Here is a 25,722-nt window from a genome sequence, read left to right as displayed (position 1 = left end):
GTAACCAGACTTTGCACCAGCATGTAAGTCCCATCAAACAAACCAAAAAATTGCTTCGAAATTGGGTTGTTAGCTTAAAAAATACATGAATACATGAAAAACGAACGCATTTTCATCATAGTTATTTTGTTTCTTTTTTTTAATAAACTCAACTAAGCCCAACACCGACTCTAGACGGGCCTTGAAATCAAAATTGTTCAAAAACATTTTTACACAATTTTCAATAATCAATAGGAAGTAGAAATCCGATTATTTTTATGAAATCTTGGGTTTGATGAATTTTTTGCTTCATGTGACTTTGGCAATATTTTAACAAAAAAAATGTGCATGAGGCAATGTTTCTAGGTAAGTATTTACTAATTTCATTTTGATCCAGATTATGTTTTAACACACTTTGTTCAGACTTCAAAGTTTTTCGGTAAATTTTGTAAAAAACAATGTGAATCGAAAAAGTGCTTGGATAATTATTAAAATCAGCAGATAGGCAAAATATAATTATTGATGGTTTACAATTAGGCCTGATTATACAATCGTAGCCAAATAAACTAATTTAAAAAAAATTAAGTAAAACATAATACAATAAAAGTACAATTTTCCGTAGGACAAAAAATATCGTCCTGATTACGGGAAAAATACAAATTCCGAAAGAAGAGTTTGGCAGTAGAGCGTTGAACAAACAATTAAATGTATTTTTTTTTCTAGTTAAACATTACAAGCAATCTGAAAAATGGTACAATTCCAAAACAATATGCAACATTTAATTCAAATAAATTTGAACAGTTTTGGCTTCAGTATCTTTAAATTATTGACTTGTCACATACAATTACAAAACAAAGTGTTGATAGCTTTGAGATTTAAATAAGTGTTTTTATGATTTAAATAATGCTTGAAATCTGGAATTACCTTTACCTTTACATCACCCGAAGTTTTTTTTGATAGACGCGTTATCTATAAAGTTTCTCTATTTTCAATTTAAGAAAGTTTTGAAACTTATATTTTAATTTTAAGAAAATTAGTGAAATTTGTTATTTTTATCTAAAAATAATCAGAATTTCCGCTTTTTATTGTAAGTTTGTCATTTAAGTTTTTTTTGTAGACGAGAAAATAAGACGATAGCTAATTTTTTTGACTTCACAAATCGAATATAAAAATGTCTAAGGCTTCGTTAATTTCGACACATGATCTTGAACATCAAATTGAAAGTGAATCAATCGTTAAAATTTTAAGCAAAAATCTAAAAAAAAAACTAAATGAATATTGTTGATGGCTACTTAAAATATTACAAGTAAAAATTTGAGTAAAACACAAAAAAAAAAATGATATATGTTACATATTTGTCCACTGTCAATTGAAAAAGAGGTAATGTTCATGTTAATTGGGTAATAAGGTTTTTAATATGATTTTATGACTCGATTGTCCAAAATCTAATGTAAAATTTCTCGACAAACCTAATAAAAATATTTTTGGGGTTGTTCCATGTCAACTGAGTACACTTTTGGGTTCGACCAATCTTGAAGGGAGTCAAACAAAATCGAACTTTTTCAGTAAAATTGCTGTTTCTCGTCAAAAGTTTAATTTAGTTTGGGTTTTTCATTGAATCTTATGTAAAATTATCCGGGAAACACGATGGTGATACCATTAAAAAAAAGCAGCAAAAATGTAAAATAGGTCAAAACTACATTTTGAAACCCAAAGTGTAAAAAAAATAAAAAAATATTTTGGAGCACTTAAGGATTGAATTTTCATTCATTTTATTACATACTTTTTTTTTAATTTCCTATGAAACGCTACCGGAACAAAATCTGGGGTCCAAAAAACCTCTCAAATTTTGGGAGCGAGCTTGAGTTTTCATTGGACCTTTTAAATATAAGGTTAGTATTTTTGAAACTTTTTTATTCGCAAATCCAAATAAAAAACCTTTTTTTGTAACCCTTTACTGGGCAATTTTTTTTCGAAGGAGGTCATTTTGAGCAACTTTTGTTCTACGAAAAACTTTACTTCTCTTGTTCAATGTTTATCTTGTTTCATTTTTAGTATTTTAATTTGCATTTATCGACCGACCGGTCTCCTTGAAATTTTTCGACTGTAATTGAACTTTGAATATGAACAAAAAACGCATAGAATCAGGTTGGATTCGAACTCACACCTTTGGATTGGCCATTCGGCCACCAAGGGATTAATACTCCTTGAGTGAATTAATCCGTAGTGGTGAAATAATGTCATGTCATGTCCAATCATTGGTTTGGGTGGAATTTTTTTTTTCATAATAACGGTCTGTGGGGGACCCGTGACAATCTCTTCCCCAACGATTCCCCTACACACCACACACCATTATAACCTATAAATAACTCGAACCGGTTGGTAAGGTATGTCCCCGGCTTCTTCTTCTTCCCCTGATGGTTCTATGAAATGTGGGATCCGTTCATAGAATCTGTCTTCCCCTGATGGTTCTATGAAATGTGGGATCCGTTCATAGAATCTGTCTCATGCGGTTAATGCAACGCAGTAGGCCGGGCCGCTTTAATGAGTGTAATGCACTTCGGGGGTTCTCGAAAGTACTGCAATCATTAATAATGACAAGAAGGAACTTGAGGCGTAATCTAACCATAAGTTCTTCCCGGATGCTTTCTTCGGACTGGCTGCGCTTGTGTTCGATTAGATTAGATTAGATTTAATTTGCATTTATCTTGTTTAGTTTATTTTTGTTTTTGGTAGTTTTTGGCCTATTCTACCACCTCCTATCATTACATTTTGCCTATCTATTTTTTTCATGTTTTTACAGTCACTTTTTCAATTTTTTGCTTGTTTTTCACATTTTCTGCTATAAAATGGCACCATTATCATTTAATTTGTAAAGAAATGCGTAGAGGCATAGTCTGGGACACTAGAAAAATTACTGCTTACTTCTTTTTACTTAACATTCCAACGCCCAAGGCTCCAAAAAAGTTGGAACGGTAACTTCAACTCAATGGTTCTCGGGCATTACTCAACCAATCGGAACGATTCTTCTTTCCAGTGATTTGTTAGGATGTCTAGATGATTCTAGAACTTTGCAGAACTTAGTTTGATCAAATCTGTAATTTTTGCGATCAAAAACATCGTTCCAACTTTTTTTTTCGCGTGTGAAAAAAAAAATCGACAAAAATTCCGCGGAGGCAGTCGTTTTAAAAAAGGTGGAACGATGTTTTCGGTCGCAGAAATTACAGTTTTAATCAAATCAAGTTCTGCAAAATTTTAGGATCATCTAGACATTCTTACAAATCACTGGAAACAAGAACCGTCCCGATTGGTTGAGTAATGCCCGAAACCAGCGAGTTGAAGTTACCGTTCCACCTTTTTTGGGAGGCTTGGGCGTCCGTGTAAGTTGGACATGCGTTGGGCGTTCCAGTGTTAAGGTAAAGGAAATGTTATTAAAAAACACAGCCAAAGTTGACCCCTAAAAAAGTGACATTTTTGAAAACATTGGCAAAGTCACATAAAACAAGTAAAACTTCCAACCCATAAATTTTCTCAAATTTCAAAAGTTCTTCTTTCCAATGCTTTTTAAAGATCAAAAATTGGTTGAAAAATTATTTTTTTGGCGATTTTTTAAATCGAAGCCCGTCTAAAGGCGAGGTTGGGTTGTAGAGGGTTAAATTGTTTTAAATGTAACGCGAGTTCTGATGATTCTGAAAGTAGTGTTTTGTTGTTGTTGTGAAAAACGTCACAACAACGGTGTCGACCGTTATGACCAACCAAAAAATATGTGTTAATTTATTTTCATCAAGGAACTCCAGTCCAATTTTGAGCTGGATCGGAAAACTTTGTTTTCGTACGTGCAGTTTACGGATAATCAAACTAATGAGAATTCAGATAAACCTAGACTCTTTTTTCCGTTTTAGTCATGTTTCTTTTTAAAAAGGGTTGAATTTGCTTTCCTGTTGATTCTGTTGAGTAGAGAGTTCAAGTATAAGTTACATAAATTCCAGATTGTTCAACATTCTAAGTCAATATGCAGTGACACATCTCTCTAAATTTACAAATTGCATTACTTTAGTCTACATTCACCAAATCTACCTACAAAGACAAAATTCAGGAAAAAGGCGGCCTCCATGCCAATTTTCACGTACCGACGACGTTCCGCCAGAGTGGCATCGTTCCCAAGCGAAGGTGAAACAGGTGGAAAAAGGGGTAGTTGGGGGGTAATGTCATGCCGCGGTGGGTCTCTCTGTGTGTAATAGATCGCGAGCAATATTTTATTGTTTTATTGATCCGCGACGATGCAGGTCGAGTTGGTGTGACTCGGAGGGTTGACGACGACTTGAAGTCATTCGTCGATGGGAGGGAGGGGGTTACCTTGGCCAAAAGGTGTGATGTAATGCGATTAAATTGCGCACATTATTCAATACGAGTACATGCGAAATGAAACAATAATAAACCACCATTATGGCGGTGTGTGACTCGGCTGAACAGGCAGGCTCGTCCAAGTGTGACACGAGAGATCGTCGTGAGAGACTGGACTGGAAGTACGACGATGCCGACTTGTGCAAAGTGTTTGATTTTGTCTTTTGATGGAGTTCCACGCGATGCAGCTGATGGCGCTGTGTCTTTGCGATTAATGACCAACAAGTGACTCATCTGAATCGAGATTCTCGTGGGAACGAGTGGATTTGGAGCAGATGATCGGGTCGTGATCGGGATTTCTAACCCGTCGCACGAAGGTGCAATTAACTGTATCAAGTATTGCGCAGATATCGATGATGAAGTCATAACTTAAAATGCATCTTGATTTACATCAAAATATCACTTAAGGGGTCGTAACTTAAAACAAGTTTACACTGCCCTGCATCAACGGAATGCCGTTACGCGGGAGTCGCCTACAAAACGTCCTCCTCATCAACATCTTTATGATTGTTTGTTGATAATCGACTGTTACGGATTCAGGGCGCGCCTTTGCGCTGCTATGCTATGCCATAACGCACTAATCGCTCACCAACACACGGTGTGGTGGCGAATTTCGAGTGGCGGCGCTTTTGCAAACTCTTTTCGCGTATTACTCGAGGCATTTCTCAAAGCGGCCGCAACCCCCTTTAAATCGTCTTTTAAGACCCGTCGACTACCGTTCGTTCCACACCGCGCTGCACGTTCCTCACGCGGTTGAGATTTCGTAACACGATGCGATGATCCTCGCGCGTAATCGTCCATCCTCTGTGAGCAGATCGTTACCGCTCATGATACGCCTGTGTCAAAGTGACGCTCCAGCTGTTTGACCTGTAAACGCCCCCTTTTTCCGCCCTGCCACCATCACAGGTCGTCACAGTGTTGAGAGTTCAGTAGGGTGTCCAGAAAATGGAGACTCCATGATCCATGACCCGAACCCTGGGATTTGAGACATGAGTTGGTAGACGGGACTGTGGAGTTGGAGTCGTCAAATTCTCAAATTCTCAATTCAGATTTTTTTTTAAGAATTTGTATGGGAGTTGTTGGGATCCGATTTAAAGTTAATCGAGTATTTTTGAAGAGTTGAAGTAGAAGTTAAAGTCACTGATTCTTCAGAAGCCGGGAAGTTATGGTCGTAAAAAAGTTTTTTGACTCCCATTCAGCATCTCCATAAAATTAGTACACTAGTATATTTTTAGATTATTTGTCCCCGGACATTCCTTGGATTTCCTTAAAATTCTAAAATGTTTATAGGCCAAAACAGGTTGAAGTGGTGACCTAACAATGTTGTTGAGAGAAATTAGTCCACAGCCAATGTAATGACGCACATCGATTTCTGCATTTCTCAGCTGCCCGTGGCGCAAAGGATTAAAATTCCAACGTCTTGTGACGCCAAAAGGTAAGGAGTTCACAAGTACGGTAACGCCTTTCTTTCAATTTAAAGCAATGTCATAATTCAATTAGCACCCGAGGCGCACCTATAAAAGCAGAAAATTTGCTCCGGAAAGAACGAGTTGCCTTGGGTAGACCAACCACGCAGCCAACAGTCCGTCTAGTGCAGTTCTTAAGTCTGAAGTAGTTCGTTCTAGGACGATTTTCTTCAGCTTAACTTAACCGTTCGAAACTTAGTGAAACCCGCTCTAGACGCTGTGAGATTATTACTTTTTAAAAGTGTAAGCTTGAATCAACGCTTCTTGGACGGCTACTTGATCGTATTCTTCTCTTTACAGAACTTCACCAATCGGAAGCATGGCAGCATTCGCAGAACCGCATTTCGACGCCTGGCAGGCGGGCTCCGGCAACATGTCCGTCGTGGACATGGTCGCGCCGGAGATGTTGCACATGGTGCACCCCCACTGGAACCAGTTCCCGCCGATGAACCCGCTGTGGCACTCGATCCTCGGATTTGCCATCTTCTGCTTGGGAATGGTCTCGATGATTGGCAACGGTTGTGTCATCTCGATCTTCACCGGCACCAAGTCACTCAAAACCCCGTCCAACTTACTGGTGGTCAATCTGGCCTTCTCGGATTTCCTGATGATGTTTACGATGGGACCGCCGATGGTGATCAACTGCTGGCATCAGACCTGGGTCTTCGGACCCTTCGCTTGCGAGCTGTACGCCTGCCTGGGATCGCTGTTTGGCTGTGCCTCGATCTGGACTATGACTTTGATTGCGTTTGACCGATACAACGTGATTGTGAAGGGTCTTGCCGCGAAGCCGATGACCAACAGCGGCGCTATGGTCAAGATCCTGATGGTGTGGGCTTTCGCTCTCTTCTGGACTCTGGCCCCGTTCTTCGGATGGAACCGGTATGTCCCAGAGGGTAACATGACCGCTTGCGGAACTGACTACCTGACCCAGACCTGGTTGAGCCGCTCGTACATCATCGTCTACGCCATCTTCGTGTACTGGCTGCCGCTGCTCACCATCATCTACTCGTACACCTTCATCCTGAAGGCCGTCTCCGCCCACGAGGAATCGATGCGTGAACAGGCCAAGAAGATGAACGTTGCCTCGCTGCGGTCGTCGGAAGCCCAGCAGACCAGCGCCGAGATTAAGCTGGCCAAGGTCGCTCTGATGACCATTTCGCTGTGGTTCATGGCCTGGACGCCGTACCTGGTCATCAACTTCACCGGAATCTTCAAGGCTGCCCCGATCAGCCCGCTGGCCACCATCTGGGGATCGCTGTTCGCCAAGGCCAACGCCGTCTACAACCCGATCGTGTACGGCATCAGCCATCCGAAGTACCGCGCTGCGCTGTACCAACGGTACCCGGGACTGTCGTGCCAGTCGGACAACTCTTCCAACGACTCCCAGTCGGTGGCGACGACCGCCGAAGAGGAGAAGGCTTAAGTACAAGACAGCACGCACTGGATCTTTGTTTAGACGAAAAAATAGTTGATAAATAGCAAATGAAATCTTCAACAGATTAAACTGGCATTTCTATCTGGACCCTTCACATTCCTAACTTAGATTCTTCGAAAAAAAACCTTGTCGATTTCAGATTCCCAGTCAAGTTTTTCAAACCTGATCTAAAACAAAAGCCTCTACATAATGTAGTGTCATCTTTACTAATAAAAATGCTCGTCGTTAGGATTTTACAAATTACTTTCGCATAATTTCGCTGCCGGCAGTGTTGCAAAAGAGTGATAGAAAAGCTATCAATAGATTATCTCTGCACCAAACATATTCGAGAGAATAGCGGCCGACACTATAGCTTGTGAGATCTCTTCTTGTGTCTCGTGATTTCCAGCGATGGCATTCTCTCTCTATCACTCCTCCCCTTTTCCCAGCCGGGCCCTAAGCTGACAGTTTTCGTGAGTTGCGCGTATTCACCGACAGATGGCTCTCACCGCTGAGTCTCTCAATCTCTCCGAAAACTGCAATGAGAGAACGCGAGATGGCGATTAGGAACCGACCACGCATGACGCCCCTTTAAACTGCGTTTGCAAAATTGGTTTTGTGGCGGCTTTTGTGGTTAAACGCTGTTGCGGTAGGATGATCGTGGAAGCGAGAATGAGAGAGAAAAGGAAAATGTCAATCGCGAGTGGGTAAACACGAAAACGTGTTCGGCTATGTTCGGCGCTGAGAGTTTGGGTTCGTTCAAAAATTACGTCCATAAATAGGGGGAGGGGGGGGGGGTCTGGGGTTTGTGACAGCCCATGTTAAATGTATAGGAAAAGTGCGTGACAGGGGGGAGGGGGGGGGGTCTGAAATCCCGAAAATCTCTGGACGTAATATTTGAACAAACCCTTTCAATGAAGAGAGAAGAGCAGTTGTATTTGAGGCATGAATATTCAGGCGAGATAATTGTAGTTGCTGAGAGCTGATATTTAGATATTTTAACAACCCTGGCTGCCGGCTAGCAGATATTGGATTAATAATCGCAACGCTCGCTTTGAGCGTATCCTAGACCTTATACCGTCCCAAAAACCGTTCAACTTCAAGCGATACTTGTTTGAGGACACCGTGGAGATTTTCCCTTATACTCTTACTCTTACTCTTAAAAAACTGGAGCATCAATGACGAAATCCAGTCTGCAATCCACTAAAATCATCGTTTCCTAGCGAAGCGAAGCCAAATTGAGTTAAGAACGCCATTTTTTGCAACTTTCCGTAAGAATGTGTAATTAAAACTCGGGACTCCGGCAACCGAATTCAACCAAACTTTGGGCCAAATCACAATAAACCAATCAAAATGTGTTTGTTTTTGTTTACATGTCATGCTCTAGTTTTTGTTTATTCAAGGTCAAACATTAAAACCCATTTTCTCGGAACGTCAATAAGCGACGTGCGGAAAAATAGTAAGAGACTTAAAATATTCCAGAGAACAATTTTTGGCCTGCTGAGCGAGGATCAGATGTATCCCCCAAACTCCGGACACCCTACCATTGCAGCTCTATCGCATCGACCGCATCTTCCCTCCACCAGCAATTACATAGTCCACCCGGTCTGCGCTCGTAAAAAAGGGAAAGTTTCTCTCGTGTAGGAAATGCGTCTTTAATTATAATTGAAACACTTTTCAGCGTGGCTCTCGCGACGTCTCGTCGGAAGCCTCGTAAGAAAAAAGGCCGCTGAGGTCTTCAGGAAGCCTCCGCGCGGGGTTCCCACCTGGTTTGGACGGCAGCTATCGTGGCCTAACGATCTTTCTGCGTGCTGAACATTGGTAGTCTTCCCGCTCTGAAGCTGGTGATAACACAATGCCCTCGACTGTGCTGCAGTCGCGCGGTTTCGGCACTGGACAGCCCGTTTGCGTTTTGCGCAACAATGGCACGCACCGAAGTCTCCGGGAGATGTCGTAAGAAGAGTGCTGCGAGGTCACGCCTGGGTGTGATGACCAGGATGTGATCTGGGGTATTGTCAACCGTAACCGGGTGGTGATTCAATGTAAAGTCTCTTTTCATTTAATCTTTTCGACAAAAACTTCAATGTTTCAAACGTGGTTCACATCCTAGTCTTCATCATAACCCAACAAGCTTAACACACCAACCAATGAACTGCAGCTCGACGAGAAACCGTTCGCATAAATTTATAATGAACCGATACAAAGTTGGTCTTGTACCCAGAGCTCCACACTCTACTTTCGAGGATGCCCACCTCAGGTGGAGCAACATAGTTGGTGGTGTGAAGTGCAGACTGGTGTACTGTGTGTGTGTTTGCTCTCTTCCCCAGAGGAGGTGGGCGAAGAACTTTTATCTCGTAGAAAAACGGTACCGTTCAAGTATTACCTTCCAGGGGTTTTGTTTGGAACTCCACGTGTCGAAGTTGTATTGGAACATGTCTTGCTAAAGGCGCCGGGTATTGAACTGTTCAGTGTACCGTTGGGACCAATTCATACAAGAACAATGAACTTGTCTCCGAGAAGGCAAAATCCTGTAACGTAATTAAAACCACACGTGGCTTTGTTACACTGGAGTCCTTTCTCCTAACTGTATCGACAAAGTTCGATTCAGGTCGAATAGCTTCTCCAACAAGATACACTTTCTTCAATTAAATTAAATTTTTCATGTAAGTCTGAGTTAGAAGCATTGTGGCACAGAATTAAGTGGCTGTCGGTGCTAATGAAATAAAAGTACGGTAGACCAAGCTTTCAAAGCCACCCCCTGGCCAAAGTGACGTTGTCCGTTAATAAACGATAATCGTGCCACAGGGGGTGGTCTGGTGGCAGTACAAAGAAGTCGGCTTCGAAGTGACAACGGAGGCTTCCCCAGACGTGGGAGTGTAATGCGGACATGGCAAATGAATCTGATGAGAGAAGGTTGTTGACGGGGAAAGTGCTTGGAACTGATTTGGAAAATGAACTACTTTGTTGAACAAGTTTATGGGAGGAAATTTGCAGACAGTCGGCACGTTTGAAAACTAGTTATTTATTGATTTTCAAAATTGTCACAAGATTGAATCTGGAATAACTCGTTTTAATTCACCAGTTTTCAGTTTTTTTGTTTTTTGTTTTTTTTTGTTGTTTGTTATGAGTTTTGAGTTTTGAGTTTTGAGTTTTCAATTTTCAGTTTTCAGTTTTCAGTTTTCAGTTTTCAGTTTTCAGTTTTCAGTTTTCAGTTTTCAGTTTTCAGTTTTCAGTTTTCAGTTTTCAGTTTTCAGTTTTCAGTTTTCAGTTTTCAGTTTTCAGTTTTCAGTTTTCAGTTTTCAGTTTTCAGTTTTCAGTTTTCAGTTTTCAGTTTTCAGTTTTCAGTTTTCAGTTTTCAGTTTTCAGTTTTCAGTTTTCAGTTTTCAGTTTTCAGTTTTCAGTTTTCAGTTTTCAGTTTTCAGTTTTCAGTTTTCAGTTTTCAGTTTTCAGTTTTCAGTTTTCAGTTTTCAGTTTCAGTTTTCAGTTTTCAGTTTTCAGTTTTCAGTTTTCAGTTTTCAGTTTTCAGTTTTCAGTTTTCAGTTTTCAGTTTTCAGTTTTCAGTTTTCAGTTTTCAGTTTTCAGTTTTCAGTTTTCAATTTTCAGTTTTCAGTTTTCAGTTTTCAGTTTTCAGTTTTCAGTTTTCAGTTTTCAGTTTTCAGTTTTCAGTTTTCAATTTTCAGTTTTCAGTTTTCAGTTTTCAGTTTTCAGTTTTCAGTTTTCAGTTTTCAGTTTTCAGTTTTCAGTTTTCAGTTTTCAGTTTTCAGTTTTCAGTTTTCAGTTTTCAGTTTTCAGTTTTCAGTTTTCAGTTTTCAGTTTTTGTTTCTTGTTTCTTGTTTCTTGTTTCTTGTTTCTTGTTTCTTGTTTCTTGTTTCTTGTTTCTTGTTTCTTGTTTCTTGTTTCTTGTTTCTTGTTTCTTGTTTCTTGTTTCTTGTTTCTTGTTTCTTGTTTCTTGTTTCTTGTTTCTTGTTTCTTGTTTCTTGTTTCTTGTTTCTTGTTTCTTGTTTCTTGTTTCTTGTTTCTTGTTTCTTGTTTCTTGTTTCTTGTTTCTTGTTTCTTGTTTCTTGTTTCTTGTTTCTTGTTTCTTGTTTCTTGTTTCTTGTTTCTTGTTTCTTGTTTCTTGTTTCTTGTTTCTTGTTTCTTGTTTCTTGTTTCTTGTTTCTTGTTTATAGTTTGTTTTTTTTTCAAAACTTTCACATAGAAAGCTGCAAAAATGAATCACACCAGCTGACTTTCAAGCTGCAAAATGCATTCCATCGACGCACCATTTCATACGAAGCCACTTCAATAAACTGCACTCAATTTAGAATGACCCTTTTGGCTAGGAGCTAAAAGGTCCTCCTCACTCGCACTCACAAGCAAGCACTTTTGTTAAATTGCTGTGATGAGTGAAATCGCCCTGGAAACCGGGCACCACTTTTAACCTTTTCCGCGCGTACACTTTCCCATCCAAGGAGGGGGGGCACTTGTTCCCAGATTTGAGCGGTGTTGAAAAAAAGAAAAAAAAAAGCAGGAAAAATGCCAGTAAACTAGCAAACAGAAAGCATTAGTGGGTAAATGGTACAATAACTCCTATCGATTTGAGAACGGGCTGCCGGCGTCTAAGTTGAAGTGGGTTTTGGGGGAGCAGCTCTCCTCCCAGAGGAACGAACACGTACAAGCGCTCACCTGTGCGCAACTTTCCTGCATCCCATGTTGCAGAGCACCCCAGCAGTGCTTCACGACACGAGTGGGGGGTTGTTATTTAGTGGGAAGTGAACTCTTACAAGGAAATACTCTCTCGAGACTTACAGTTGAAAGCTCTTTCTTGCCTTTCTCGCAGCAAGCTGCACTCGCAAAAGTTGACTCTGTGTGTAAAGTGCAACAACTTTGGCTTCAAGAGATGCAACTTGTGCACCCACAGGAGGAGATGCCAAATCCTCCGACAAAATTGGCAGATTCTTTGGTAGTCATTGAGACACACATTAATGAGAGCCCATAGAAAGTCCAAAAAAACCTTTTTTCCTTGCACAAGGTTTAGCTAAAATGAAAGCTAAATAAATAAATTTCAAGAAGGCAGAAATTTCATATCACTGGATGTCACAACTCTTCCATCTGCGTGTAGCAACGGGATTTCTCCCGTCTTTAGAGTGATTCCTCGAGAACGTGTAGCAATCGAAAAGATTTGAAATAGTTTTCACTCCGTTCGTTGTAGTAGGTGTGCTTGCCGTTGTCCCATTTCCGGTGAGTTGTTTGAGGAAAAACAACCGATCTTGAGGGGCGGGCGTGTGGAGGACGAGGCGATTCCACGGAATGTTTCGAGAAAATCGTGCTGGTTTCAGCAAAAAGTGGACGCTGCCGGTTGGCATTGGTTACCGGTCATTCCATTGATGGGATTTTCTTTTCCATCAGTGAATGGGATTTTGACGAAGTGGATCTTTTGGATTTTAAAAGTTAATTCAAAAGCATGTGTTTATGAAACAATTTCAAGATTAACATGGGCAGGACAGGTTTTTAAATAAATGATAAAAAAAGTTAACGTTAGAAACGAAACTGAAATTACACTGAAAAAAACGTATTATTGAACACAAAATTGTATGGTTATCATGTTTCCATCCAATTTTGACAGTCTAGACTCGAACTCTAGTACGAAGACTCGATTATCCAAAAATGTCTATGAGACTTCGTATAATCGAATCACGAGGAAAAAAAATTTGTTTTTTCATTATCTTTCTTTTACATCAAATTCGAGTTCTGCGACCTCATTTTAATCAAATTTTACTGGTTTTACTGGTACTGGAGTGCCTACTGCGTTAGTTGCAAATATTTTTCAAAGTATTTGTATTCCCCTCTACCCATTCAAAATCGACTTAAAAAATCAGGGGGTAAAAAAATGTTTCCCAAATACTTCAACATTTTAATGAAAATATAAGTCTATTCAATTGAAAACAACTTGAAATGCACTCACTTCCATTTATCATCATATTGAGAATGTTTGAGCTGGTTTTGAAAATATTTAGAATTTTTCTGAAATTCTAATGTCTGGTACCACAGAAAGTTAATTTTTGTGCGAATAACGTGTTTTTCTTCCATATTTTTTTTTTAAACTAATGTTTGTAATATAACTGTTACATTTTTTTGTTCGCCGCCTTGTCTTTGGTCAGAGTCGAGGGACAGAAACTTCAAAAAAATGTGTGCAACGGTAAATAAAATATGCATTTTATCAATATTTTATCATCGCCATTTTGGCCGCCATCTTGGACTTAAAAATTAAAATCACTTAAGCGTAGTGTAGATTTGATTACCTGAAGTGAAATTTTTCCAATGCCTTCGAAAAAACGATTCAGGACTGTACAAGAAAATCAGTAAAAGAAATTCTTATCACGTCTTAATATTACAGTTCAGTTTTGTTCATTTTCACCTAAACTCGTTTTTTGCTTTAATCAACATTTTTAGCACATGTATCGAAAAGTAAAACTATTCAACACTGTTTTGGATTTGGACGCAAAACTGAAATGATTGATTGATGAAAAAATCCTATTCAAAAGTGTTTTTTGAAAATTACAGCAAAAAAAAAAACGGGAACAAGTTGCAAAATTATGGTAGTTTCAAAACATGTTGTATTTATCAAACTCAGCAGAACCTCGATCGATAAATTTACGACTTGAGTTAAAAATTAAATATTTTGCTACTTTTTCATAACTGCTAAGGCTGGTACAAATTTTATTTAAAGTTTTGAATTTTTGAAAATTTTTGATGTTCATTACCGCTAAATGTTTTTATTCCCTAAAATTTTTTTTCGTCAAATCTTACATTTTTTGAAAAGTAATGATTACAAAACAACTTAACTAGTGTAAAATACATTTCAAAACACTTTTACAATGCACATGTTGAAACTATGGCTTGTTATTTCAATATTTATATTTTTTTTGCCCCCCCCCCCCCCCCTCGACCCCGGCCAGAGCCGAAGGACAAAAACTTTGAACAATACTTGCATCGGCCTAATGTTAAAAAAAATCAGAGAGTACCCTGTTTAAAAATAAAAAATGCCGTGCATTTTTAAGATGTTTTTCAAGAACTGCTGATGAGGAAAGAATTTTATTTTTATTTAAGGTTTTTTTTTTTTTTTTTTTTTTTTTTTTTTTTTTTTTTTTTTTTTTTTTTGGGAGGGTGATCCAGCCGCACATTGTTGATGTCGAAACCTCTAAACTGGGCCCTCGTCCTGTCACGTCCGTCAGTAGTCTTGTCGTACATTACAACTAGAATCAGATCTGCCAATGAATTAGTACACTTCGACCAAATAAACACTGACGCTGTATGGATCTGACTCTAGAATAAATGCACAGTTGTGTGTTATTCATAAGTCCAAAATGTTCAATTATTCATTTAAGTCCAAATTTTCATTTGCGGATAACTACCTAACTTGAATTGAATACAAGATTTAAAGCAACCTATCCGAAAGCTACACTTATCTCAAATCCCCGAAATTTTAGATAATAGCCAAAAAATCTAGAACGTTTCTTTTAAAACCTGTCTGGGTTCTTTAAAAAAAATGGATTAACAGTACATATTTTACAAGTAGTGAATTGAAAAAGAGACGACCATTTGATCGTCAAAATTTCAGTAGATCCTCGATTCGCAACAATGGTCGATACAATCATAATCCGACAACCGTTAGTTCAACAGATCAACGAATTTAGTCCGATATCATTTCACTATTGATTGATCGAGACTCTACGGAAATTTTAACAAATCATAATGGTTTTTATGCTACTTGAATGAAAATCACCGATTCTGATAGAATTACTAAAATCACTGTTACTAATTTTGTCCCTAAATAACTAAATGCAAAGTATAAAAAGTTTATATTTATAGTAAAAATCCTAAATTCTACAAAAACTAAATTTTAAAAAACCCGCATCCTAACCTGACACCCACATTAAGATAGGGAAAAATCACATATGTAGCGGTTCATTGTACAAATGTGATATTTCCACTATCGGAGAACCTCCTTGTCTCGATGACAGCTTACCGGCCATCGATTAAGCCCTGAGACTGCGCCAAAGTGGGTTCTCGCAGCATGAAGTGGTGTCCATGTGTAAAAATGGAAGCTTCAGCAATATACTGAAAACTTCGATTTTAATTCCACATCGAATCAAATCATACTCTTTGTCAAACAAGCATCAAACCTATGATACTCATTATGACAAAGCCCAGGGAATTTTATTTTTATTTAAGGTTAAGTACATAATAGCCATCGCTTTAAATAATACAAAGAACCGCTTCTTTTTAACAGAAGGCAAGCACTCATATTTTTTTTTGAAACATGTTTTTCAATTTATCTTCAAAAACGTTACTTAATCCAGCTTTAGGTGGTTGGTGCCTTCCTCACATTCATAAAGTTAATAAAGTAAAAATAGCAACATTCCCTCTTAACATGTTTAACAAATCAACTTTCTTACTCATTTCTTTTGATAGGGTTCGCCGACCTTCAAAATTTCTGGTTCATCGGCATCGGTCTGAAACATTCAGACAATATTTCTATCACAATATCTGAAATCCAGCCTCCAAAAAGTGTATAAATAAAACTTAAGTGCTAATAACTTTTGATAGGGTTGTCAGATCCTTGATGTTGTAGGCTCATTTTGAAGGTCTTTTGATTATCTTACTAACGACGGGTTGCATAAGGGACCGGACATCATTTTCATTGAAATATCTGAAATCCGGCCTCCAAAAAGTGTATAAATAACACCTAAGAGCTCGTAACTTTTGATAGGGTTGTAAGATCCTCGATGTTTTAGGCTCATTTGGAAGGTCTTTCGATTATCTAACTAACGACAGGTCGCATGATGTACCGGACATAATTGTTATTGAAATATCTGAGATCCGGCCTCCAAAGAGTGTACAAATAACACTTAAGTGCTAATAACTTTTGATAGGGTTGTCAGATCTTCAATATTTTAGGCTCATTGGAAAGGTCTTTTTAATACCTTTCTGAAAATGTATAACATGATAGGTTTTCTTCCGAAAACCACCCTTTTTACAATCTTCCGGACATACGCCAAAATCGTTTTTAAGCATAACTTTTGAAGTACTTAACTAAACTTGCTGATTTTAAATAGAGACTTATGGGACCCCAAGACGGATCGAATGGTACTAATACGGTCAAAATCCGTTCATCCAGTGCGGAGATAATCGAGTGACAATTTGTTGTCCACCCACCTACACACATCCACACAGACATTTGTTCAGAACATGATTCTGAGTCGATAGGTATACGTTAAGGTAGGTCTACGAGGTCGAATTAAGAAGTTCATTTTTCGAGTGATTTTATAGCCTTTCCTAAGAGGGGTGAGGAAGGCAAAAATTGATCATGATTGAAATAGTTAATTTGTTTAACTAAGACCTTTGCAAATATTTTTCAATGTTTATGTCGCCCCTTCAAAAATGACCCGAAAAATGAGGGGGCAAAAAAATATTTTTCTCAAAAAACTTCAAAATTTGTTTGAAAGTGGAAGCCAACTGTGAACAATTTTAAATACATGTTCCTGCGTTCATAACCACGTTTAGCATGTTTGAAATCGTTTAACAATATTTTGATTTTTTGTGGAATTTCGATGTAGAGCATCACAAAAAGTTTTTTTTCTCGCAAAAAATTATTCAAATATGTAAACAGCATCTTCTGAAATATTTCAAAGAACTGCTCATGTTCAGAAGAAGGCAAAAAAAACATAGAATTTGATTATTAGAAAAAAACAGGCAACTTTAAAAACTGCTCTAGCTTGAAAAAATATTAAATTCATTTTTTTTAAAGATCAAATCTAATATCTCACAGAAATTTATAAAACTCATCTTTAATATACTCCAAATAACTGGTCATGTGTGAAAGAATGTTAAATGTCACGAATATAGTAAAACAATATTTTTAACTAATGATTTATTCTATACAATTCATTTTTTGTCTATTTTTTTCCATTCGGTTGAACCAGTGTAAAGATAGTTGATTGCAATTAGTTGGATCAAATGATCAAATTATTTGGTGGTAAAATTTTCGAAAATTTGAAAGCCTTTCTTTAGTAAGGTGAGAACGACAAAATTTCTTGTAGAAAGGTTTTTAATGAAAATATTTTTCATGTAAGGAGACGTGATTTAAAAGTATTTATTTAACATAAATAATTACATCCAACATTGTAAACGTCTTAAGATTCACATCAATATTGCCAGAAAGTCAAAGTCTCTAATAGTCGAAAAAAATATGCAAAACCTTATTATCAATGTTGAAAAAAGGTACGATATCAGGACAGAATTCATTTTTCAAACAGTTGAAAATTCACTTTTTACACGAAATTCGCTGTGATTGCTCTCGCAACTGCCAATTTTATTCCACCCAAGGATTTCATAATTCAATTCTCCTGACGTATAGAGAAATAAATATTGAAAAAAAGATACAGTAACCGAACGCAACAACAAAAAACTTGAAGATAGAAAGCACATCAGCAAAAAACAATAAGGTTCACCTCCGTATTCGTTCCACGAAGACTTCAAACCTACACACACAAACGCAACATAAACAAGCCAAAGGTCCAGGGAGTAAGTGTAGAAGAAAAGAAACAAACATGGCCCGTCGAAGAAGTGTGTACGGCGGTCGGTGAAGGATAGTCGTCTAGAGAAAGAGCATAAATCAATAAAAAAAGAGTGAAAAGAGTAACACATACACACGTGTCGAAGAGACGTTGGCGGCGAAGGAGTTTGGAAAAAATTCCAAACTCGAAGATCCAGCTGTCTTCGGGGCCTACGAACTTATATAAACTCATCGTCGTTGGTGTCTTCGGAGCACACTCTGAAGTCTGGTTAACGGTGGAACCTCGTTAGTTTGACACAGAATTTGTCGTATAATGATGTTCGTGAGAACAAAGTTCTACTGTAGTAGGAAGGTAGAGACTTTCTACTTCTGGGATTTATTTATGTTTTAAATCTGACTCACTTTTTATGCTCCGACCTAGACGACGTCGTCGTCGTAAAACCAAATTTGAAAGATGCTTCAGGGTGAAACACAAAGCCACACAAACATACACTTATAGAGACCTCTCTAGTCTTATAGAAGGAAAAAAAAGGTAAAGTACAATGTTCTCGGTACACATCGGGGTTTTCTTCTTCGTCATCTTCATTGTCGTCGCCGTGCTTTAAGCTTGAAAACTTTTCCCTCAAATAGACCCAACAAAGGGCCTACACGAAAAAATCGTTTTTCGTCGGAACGCCGCAGTTGCTCGTGTATAATTGATGCTTTTTGAGGCATTTTTATTGTACAATGGAAGTGGAAAAAAAAGGTAGGAGGAAGAACCGAAACCTCCGAAATTCCTCCGAGACGCGACGGCTGACGAACGACCTTTCGTAGGTTGGGCCATTATTGGTCGTTTCCTGAAAAAAGTAAATTAAGAAGAAGACAACGAAAACAAGGAAGCGAACGCACACACCTTTGGAGGAGAACATCTGGTGCATTGCGTACGGGAAGAAGACACTGCAGAAGGAAATTAGGTCTGCGTGTATTGAGAGGAATGTGGGATCGACAGGAGAAACAAAGGAAAAGTGCGAGGTTCAGGTTGGACGGACGTTGGTCGTTGGGGAATTCCGTAGGCTAAATTGCATAGGCCCAAACCTGTAGAGGAAACTGGGAGGTCGTGCTGGGCAAAGGGTCGACCTTGACAGTGCTGGGAAGGACCTGAAGAAATTGACTTTTCAACTGGAAGGATCATGTAGATGAACTTTTGTGTTTTACGATTCAATCGTAATAAAAAAGAGGGCCAATGTTCTCGTGTTGGGCCTAGTACCAATTTTAGATCCAAGTGGTAGAAGTGCGTTGGTTCCAGTATCAAAACATACTTTTTAGTATTATTTTTTTTGCTCAAAGTTCGTTCCAAAAACTATTTGCATGGTACAAGCACTCCGATCTTAACAAAACATTTAAATTTTTCGATTTCATTTTCAGATTTGAGCCCAAAATATATCCATCACATCACTTTTTAAATTTAGTTTTTTTTTCTAAGAAATTCCATTTGAAAAACTATTTTCCTCAGAAGTTGTAAATGCGTAACATTTAATTTATCTATTATTTTCTAATAAACTTACTTATGATCGGATAATTAGAATCAAGATTGGAAATATTACCTGAAAAGAGAAAAAAAGCAAAATATTAGTACATGTTGTATGTAGAGATTCTGTGGAGAATTATAATAAATTTAAGATGAATATCATTTTACACTCAAACGCTCGGGTAGTCATTTGACCCCTGGTTTTTTTTTCTTAAAAATCTTATAACTTTTGGTAGAATTGACCAAATTGGATGCTTCCGGTTGCAAAATATCCAGATTTGACTATTTAATTTACTGTCAGATGGGGGATAAATATGGTCCAGATCCCAAAAAAGATGTGAGATGAGTGGAAAATGGATTTTCCGAAAAATGGTACTGTTCTGCTTTGGTGTCTTCAAAAGGGTTGGAACGGGGCATCTTTTGTCTCGGTTGAAAATTAGCGTGGTTTACAAATAAAGTGTTTTAAAGATCTAACTTTTGAGGAATATTTTAGGGTTTTTTTAAGTTTTCAGGAAGTTGTTGGGCTTGCCAATCCCACTTTGTCGAAGACAGCAATCTACGGCTCAGTTTTTGAACGAAAGAAATTCATGGTTAAGTTTTAGAGAAAAAAAATATTCGAGGTACTTTTTGGGCTTAAAATACAAAAATGTTCGTTCCTGAAAAAAATCAATAGTTACAACTATTTTAAGTTAGAAAGATGCAATTTTTAAACTCGAATATCACGAAGAAGCGCATGCCAATGAACAAATTTTCAGTTAGTTTCTCCGGCACTAATTTGCGTTTTTCTCCAAATTGAAACAATATTTCATTTGTTTTAAGTAAAGGGCGTTTGGAGGACGTGTAGATGAACAATCTCGAGTTGATTTCAAGCATTTTTGAAATTGGTTTTTCGTAAGTAGGTCGTATACCGATGCAAAAAGGGCTTTGTTTGCCAATGGCTCTTACGTCTTTTTGAAAACTAATCCGAGATATGTTCACTTGAAATTGTCCTATTATGATGCAAAAAGTTTTCGAAATTTGTCCAACCATGCATTTTTTATGTGATTTTGCCCGCTGAATCTGAATCTGCCCTCAGAATTCAACCTAAATGTCAAAATACGGATTTATGGTCATAGTTTGGGTTTGTTTGGAAAATTTTAAAGGCTGCAGTTAAAGGGAGAACGAAAAAAATGAAAAATTGATATTACAAGCCATGGTTTCAACATTTCAATGAAAAAAGTGTTGTAAAATGCATTGTACTCCAGCACAGTTGTTTTGCAATCATTAGGGGTTATCCAGAAACCACGTGGACGCTTTTTGGGGGCGGGGTTGGTAGTCGTTCAAGCTCCATCAAAAAGATGTTTGGAAAATTATTCACAAGGGAGATGGGGGAGGGGTCTGATATCTTCAAAAAAGGATCCTCGTGGTATTTCCGTTTAAATTTTTAAGATTTTTTTTATTGAAAAAATGTTCTTTTTGCTCCTTGATTTTTCAAGCCAATATTGAAATTGAAATATTGAAAATATTGAAAAATGTTTGAAAACTATGTGCGAACGACCTTCCAAACGAGTCCAAGATATTGAAAATCTGGCAACTCTGTCTCAAGTTATGATCACTTAAATGATATTTATGTACATTTTTTAGGTCGGATTTCACTTAAATGACCCATCAAACGTGTCTAAAAGTTTGAAGATCTGGCAACCCTGTCTCATGTAATTAATGACCTTTGTGCACTTTTTTATTCCGGATCTAAGAAAACATTAGTTGAAATGCTGTCCAAATCCATCATCATCATCCTATTGTTGGTAAATCGTGATGAAGGCATAAACCACATAAGAGGATTAATTTAGTTTTTCTTTTAGAGGCTGTATCCCGTCTTATAATGTTCCAATCATTAATGTCTTGGTAGCAAAATTGCAGGAACTTTTTAGATCTCTACAAAAAATTGAATGTAAAAAATGATGAACATTCATAATTTTTTAGTGGCTTTCGATTGCAAACTCGATTTTTAAAATGAAGTCAAAATTTGATTCGACCAGGATTTTGAGAGCTTTGAAAAACACATTTTTTGTAAAACAAAAAATAAAACTTGCGCAAACAACTTTTCATCACTCTGAGTCGAAGCTCAAAAGATGGCATTTGTTTTTTCAGCTGAAACAATTTCAAAATTCAAACTCAAAGTGGCTCTAAATTCCTGTGTCAGATATGTTTACAATTTATCTCGATATCACCGAGTATCACATTTACAGAAAAAATTAATTGGCTGCAGATTCTCTGACTTTTACAAGTACAGATCATGTCTCACACTCTTTAGAGTAATGCACACAGGTGAACCTAATTATCTTAGTTCCAATATAATTCCTCTAAGATCATCCAGATCTAAACAATTCCTAATACCTCAACATTATTCTACTTATTATAGTCAATCATTATTCGTTAGAGGCATTTCAACCTGGAATCTATTACCTTTAAATATCAAAACAAGTATGTCTATACCTTATTTCAAGCGCAAACTCCTGGCCGAACTCAACAACCCGAATCAGTGATACATTTGAGAAAATGTGTAGTAAATTTGAGAAAATTAGCATTAATTTATTTAAGTTAAGTGAAATTGAATAACTCCATCACTAAGTGAATTCCCGCCACAATGTAATGAATTAAAAGGCACGTGCCTTATATTACATGAATAAATAAACAAATAATAATAATAATAAAATTATATAATTCGAAAAAAAAATATTTTTGTGTAATTTAATGTGTTGGGTTGAAAGTGAACCTAAAAAAAAAGATTTTTAGAACTTAACCTTTTTCCTGATTTTTTTCTAATCTATACCTAAAAATTCGCCGAAGACGGCATATCGTTCTGAAAATTCTAGATTTTTGAACATCGACAAACCATTTTTGTATGACCGCCCTCTAAATTTGTATGAAGACTTGTATGGAAACTTCTTTATACATACCGAACGTGTATGCAAAGCTACGAATATCCATCGTTTACTGAAGTTTTAAAGAATTGCTCATCTTTCTATTAACTTGCTCTATAGACTCAATGAACACAAATAACTCTCCATGGCGCCCAAAATTTCCGCAAAATCCGTTCTTTTCACAACAAACCCCCGGCAGCCATCAATAAAAACGCCCCTAGTTTGTGTTGTTGCTGTTTATTTCTTCCTCTGGGGTACTCCCCAAACAAAACAAGCACCGCCACTAATTTGTAAAGAGAGCGAATAATCTGTGCTGACGGTACAAACTTTTGTTATTACCTGGGGGAAGTTACTTGCTTGCGCCCTCGAAAGTCTTTCGAGTTTATTTACCTCCCGATCTTGAGAGTGTGTATCGTAGAACTTCCCTTCTTCACTGGTTTATTGTTCCACTTTACTCGGGAGCAGACTTTAAGCTAAAACCGGGGAGGAGCACCCGCCGAAAGTTACTGCCGTAGGGAAGGGAAGAACGTCCAAGGTGACCAGCAAAGGTCGGACAAGGTGCAGGCAAATGAGGTGGAAGACTTGGGAAAGAAAGAATTAACTTCTTTTTTTATCGTTACTTGAAGAAAGAGAACGCCAGCAATGGAAGGCAAATTCGACGAAGTCGTAAAGGAAATTTGAGTGTGGATCACCTAGCAGTGCGTCAGATGATGCTTTAAAGTGTAGTTAGCCTAGGTAGGTGACGATCAAATCTATGAGTTCTGAATCCAATTCTGTTCCCAAAGCCAAATAAATACCTTCTGACAAAGAAGCGAACATCAACGCACCCCTCTCCATGATCGAATCTTAAGTGCGTAAGTTACAACGCTCTCAACATCGTAAAACTTCTGGGAGTCTTCCTCAGAGCGAATATCTCGAGGGCATGACTTAGAACTTTTACGAACCGAGCTGCCAGCTGTGGCAGGCGAAGGTCGTTGCGCGGATCGCGATCGATCGATCATCCGAGAGTCGTGAACCATCAACCATTTTGGTTCGGCATTTTTCGATTGTTATTTTCGGATCCATTTGAGCACCGATCACACTTGAGAGGGGTTCGGCGGTCGACGCCACGTCAAGATTAAGCTCAATTACGGTTATTTCTTACACAAATTTTCGAGACTCGAGACGAGTTTGAAGAGGTGAATCTCCGCGATTTATCGATTACGAGTGCGCTGATGATGATCAAGGTGAGGGTCGTAGCGTTTCCGGATTCGGCCGCGGAAATTAACGGTTTCGGTCTTTGACTCGCGCTTCGCAGATGTTATCGCGACTCGAGTGCCAAAACAAAACCCCCCACCTCAGCTTTTTGAATGTGAACTCGAGATTGTTATCACAAAGAGAGAGAGAGAGTACCCCCCAGCTTAGCAAAACATCCGAGAGTCCAAGCCGGTGGAGCCCACCTCGGCGATTCCAATCTCGTGTGGCTCATTATTGAGCAAACTCCATTTACGGTTCATCCAGCGCGAGGAGATGGCCCTTGAACAAAGAAAAACCCCACTTTCGATGTTTGGTGTGCACATGTCTATAACGTAATGATTCACTTTGCTGTCCAAACCGTCAATCCGTTCACTTCCTCTGCGAGCGCGAAAGACCGGGTCTCGAAGCAATTTCTGAAAAAACGACGATGAAGAGTCAGCGAGAGAGAGGGCACAGCATCCACATTTTCACATGGAGCCATGTTTTCCTTTGTGTAAAATGGTTTCATTCTTCGTCAACACCATTAAAAATACTTATTTTTACCATTTTTCAAAATTTACAGATTCTTCGAATATTTTTTTTATTGTTTCATCAACTCAATTTGCAGATTTATTCGTTTGAAAAGATTGTTACGTTCAAAAGAATTCTTAATTATTGTTTTGTTAAAAAACTTGATTGTGCAAGTCCTCTCTATAGCATCAGATTTCGGGAGGCATCGACAATTATTATCGATAGTGGTTTCTCTTACTAGAAGGCTTACGCTTTTTATTTCGTGTTTTTTTTTATAAATTGACGATCTCATACAATTAAAAATGCTATGCTATGCTATGCTAAATCAAGGAACTAGATTGGGAAATTTATTATAAAATAAATCTTTTACCGCCATCATAGATTAGGGTGCCCAGGATATGGGACTTTTTTTCAAAACCTCGCTCCACAAGCAGAATATTGTACCTTGACCTATTTTAGGACTCTGGGCCAAATATGAGCAAAATCGGTCATCATTTACCCATTGATACTCGGAGGTGAAGTTTGTACGGATAAAAATTGAAAAAATGTATGGAAAACCCAAATTTCTTACGGTTTGGTCTGCACGGTGAACTATTTCCATCCAAATATTACCAACAGTGAGATTCTTATTGAAAATTTAATGCTCTACAACTTTGTAGAACATATCAAAGCTGTAAAACTCAGTCCTGAAAAGTTATTAGCGATTTAAAAAAGTAATTTTTGTATGAAAAATAAAAAAAAATCACCAGCTTTAGGCACGGGTTAACCTCAACCAATTTCGCTCAAAATTTCCACAGATGCTTAAAATAACACAAAAAAAACCGTTTTCCGCTTATGGAGCAGGAGGTCATTTTTTCTGGGCACCCTACTCATCACCCAAAACAAGACAACGAAAACATTATTTTTGCAATTCCATTATGAAACTACTTACTTTTCCTGTCATTCTTAAGCGACGAAGCGGTCTACTTTTCTCTACCAAAAATAACAGAATGGAAAATTAATACCATTCAATACCACTGCTGAAATTTTTTTTCTGCACTGAAATGGGTGCTGAAAAGTTGATGTTTTCAGTACTAGTATCGAAAAGTGACATCTTTCAATTGTTTTTTTTTTGTTTTGAACGGTGAATTTACTTAACACATGGATGTTTGACATAAAATTCTATGCAAAAAGCGTTTTTCGGAATTGCAAAATATGTTGCAAGCAGCCATTTGCAAAACTTGATTTTTCCAACGAGGTTTACCTTTTTGCAACTTGTTGCATAAAGTATTTTTTTTTTCGTGATTAAAAAACATTTTACAATTAAAAAAATGATGAAAGAATACAAAAAATCATTTAAATCAATTTTAGAATTTTCAAAAAGATCAATGTAGCAATGTTTAAAAATACAACATCACATTTTCTTTGCTATATTTTCCGTAGGTCGGGTAATGTTAAAAAATATTTAAAAAAATATCAAAACATAAATTTCAAGAGCGGAAATATTTTTCAGAAAACGGAATTAAAAAATAGAAAAGTTGGAAAAAATGCAAAACCTACCATGAGGATAAAAGAATTTCAAACCATACATCTTTTTAAGAAAAATCCATTTCCATATCCAAACTAACAAAAATGAACCTTCTGAAAAAAATATCCTTATTAAATTTGTTCCAAAAATTGCTAAAAGTTTACGAAATTTAAACTACGCAAAGATTTTTTTTTTTTTTATTTAATTTATTTATGTTTTCATAAAAAAAAGTCAA

The 25,722-nt window shown here is 37.6% G+C and overlaps 2 protein-coding genes across 2 annotated transcripts in view; one reads left to right on the top strand and one right to left on the bottom strand.

Moving 5' to 3' along the window:
• LOC120420157 (uncharacterized) overlaps positions 1–25,722 on the bottom strand; it is a 289,113-nt gene that overhangs the window by 193,440 nt on the left and 69,951 nt on the right. The gene's annotated exons all lie outside the window — the stretch shown is intronic.
• Positions 5,921–7,356, top strand: LOC120420158 (opsin-1-like). Its single transcript, XM_039583124.2, has 2 exons — positions 5,921–6,092; positions 6,150–7,356. The coding sequence occupies exon 2, from the start codon at positions 6,169–6,171 to the stop codon at positions 7,273–7,275; it is 1,107 nt and encodes a 368-aa protein (XP_039439058.1). The 5' UTR covers positions 5,921–6,092; positions 6,150–6,168; the 3' UTR covers positions 7,276–7,356.

This window comes from Culex pipiens, chromosome 3, assembly GCF_016801865.2.
Source record: "Culex pipiens pallens isolate TS chromosome 3, TS_CPP_V2, whole genome shotgun sequence".
Lineage (NCBI taxonomy): Eukaryota > Metazoa > Arthropoda > Insecta > Diptera > Culicidae > Culex > Culex pipiens.
Note: the sequence above shows the minus strand (reverse complement) of the source record. Positions and strands in the feature narration are given on the sequence as shown.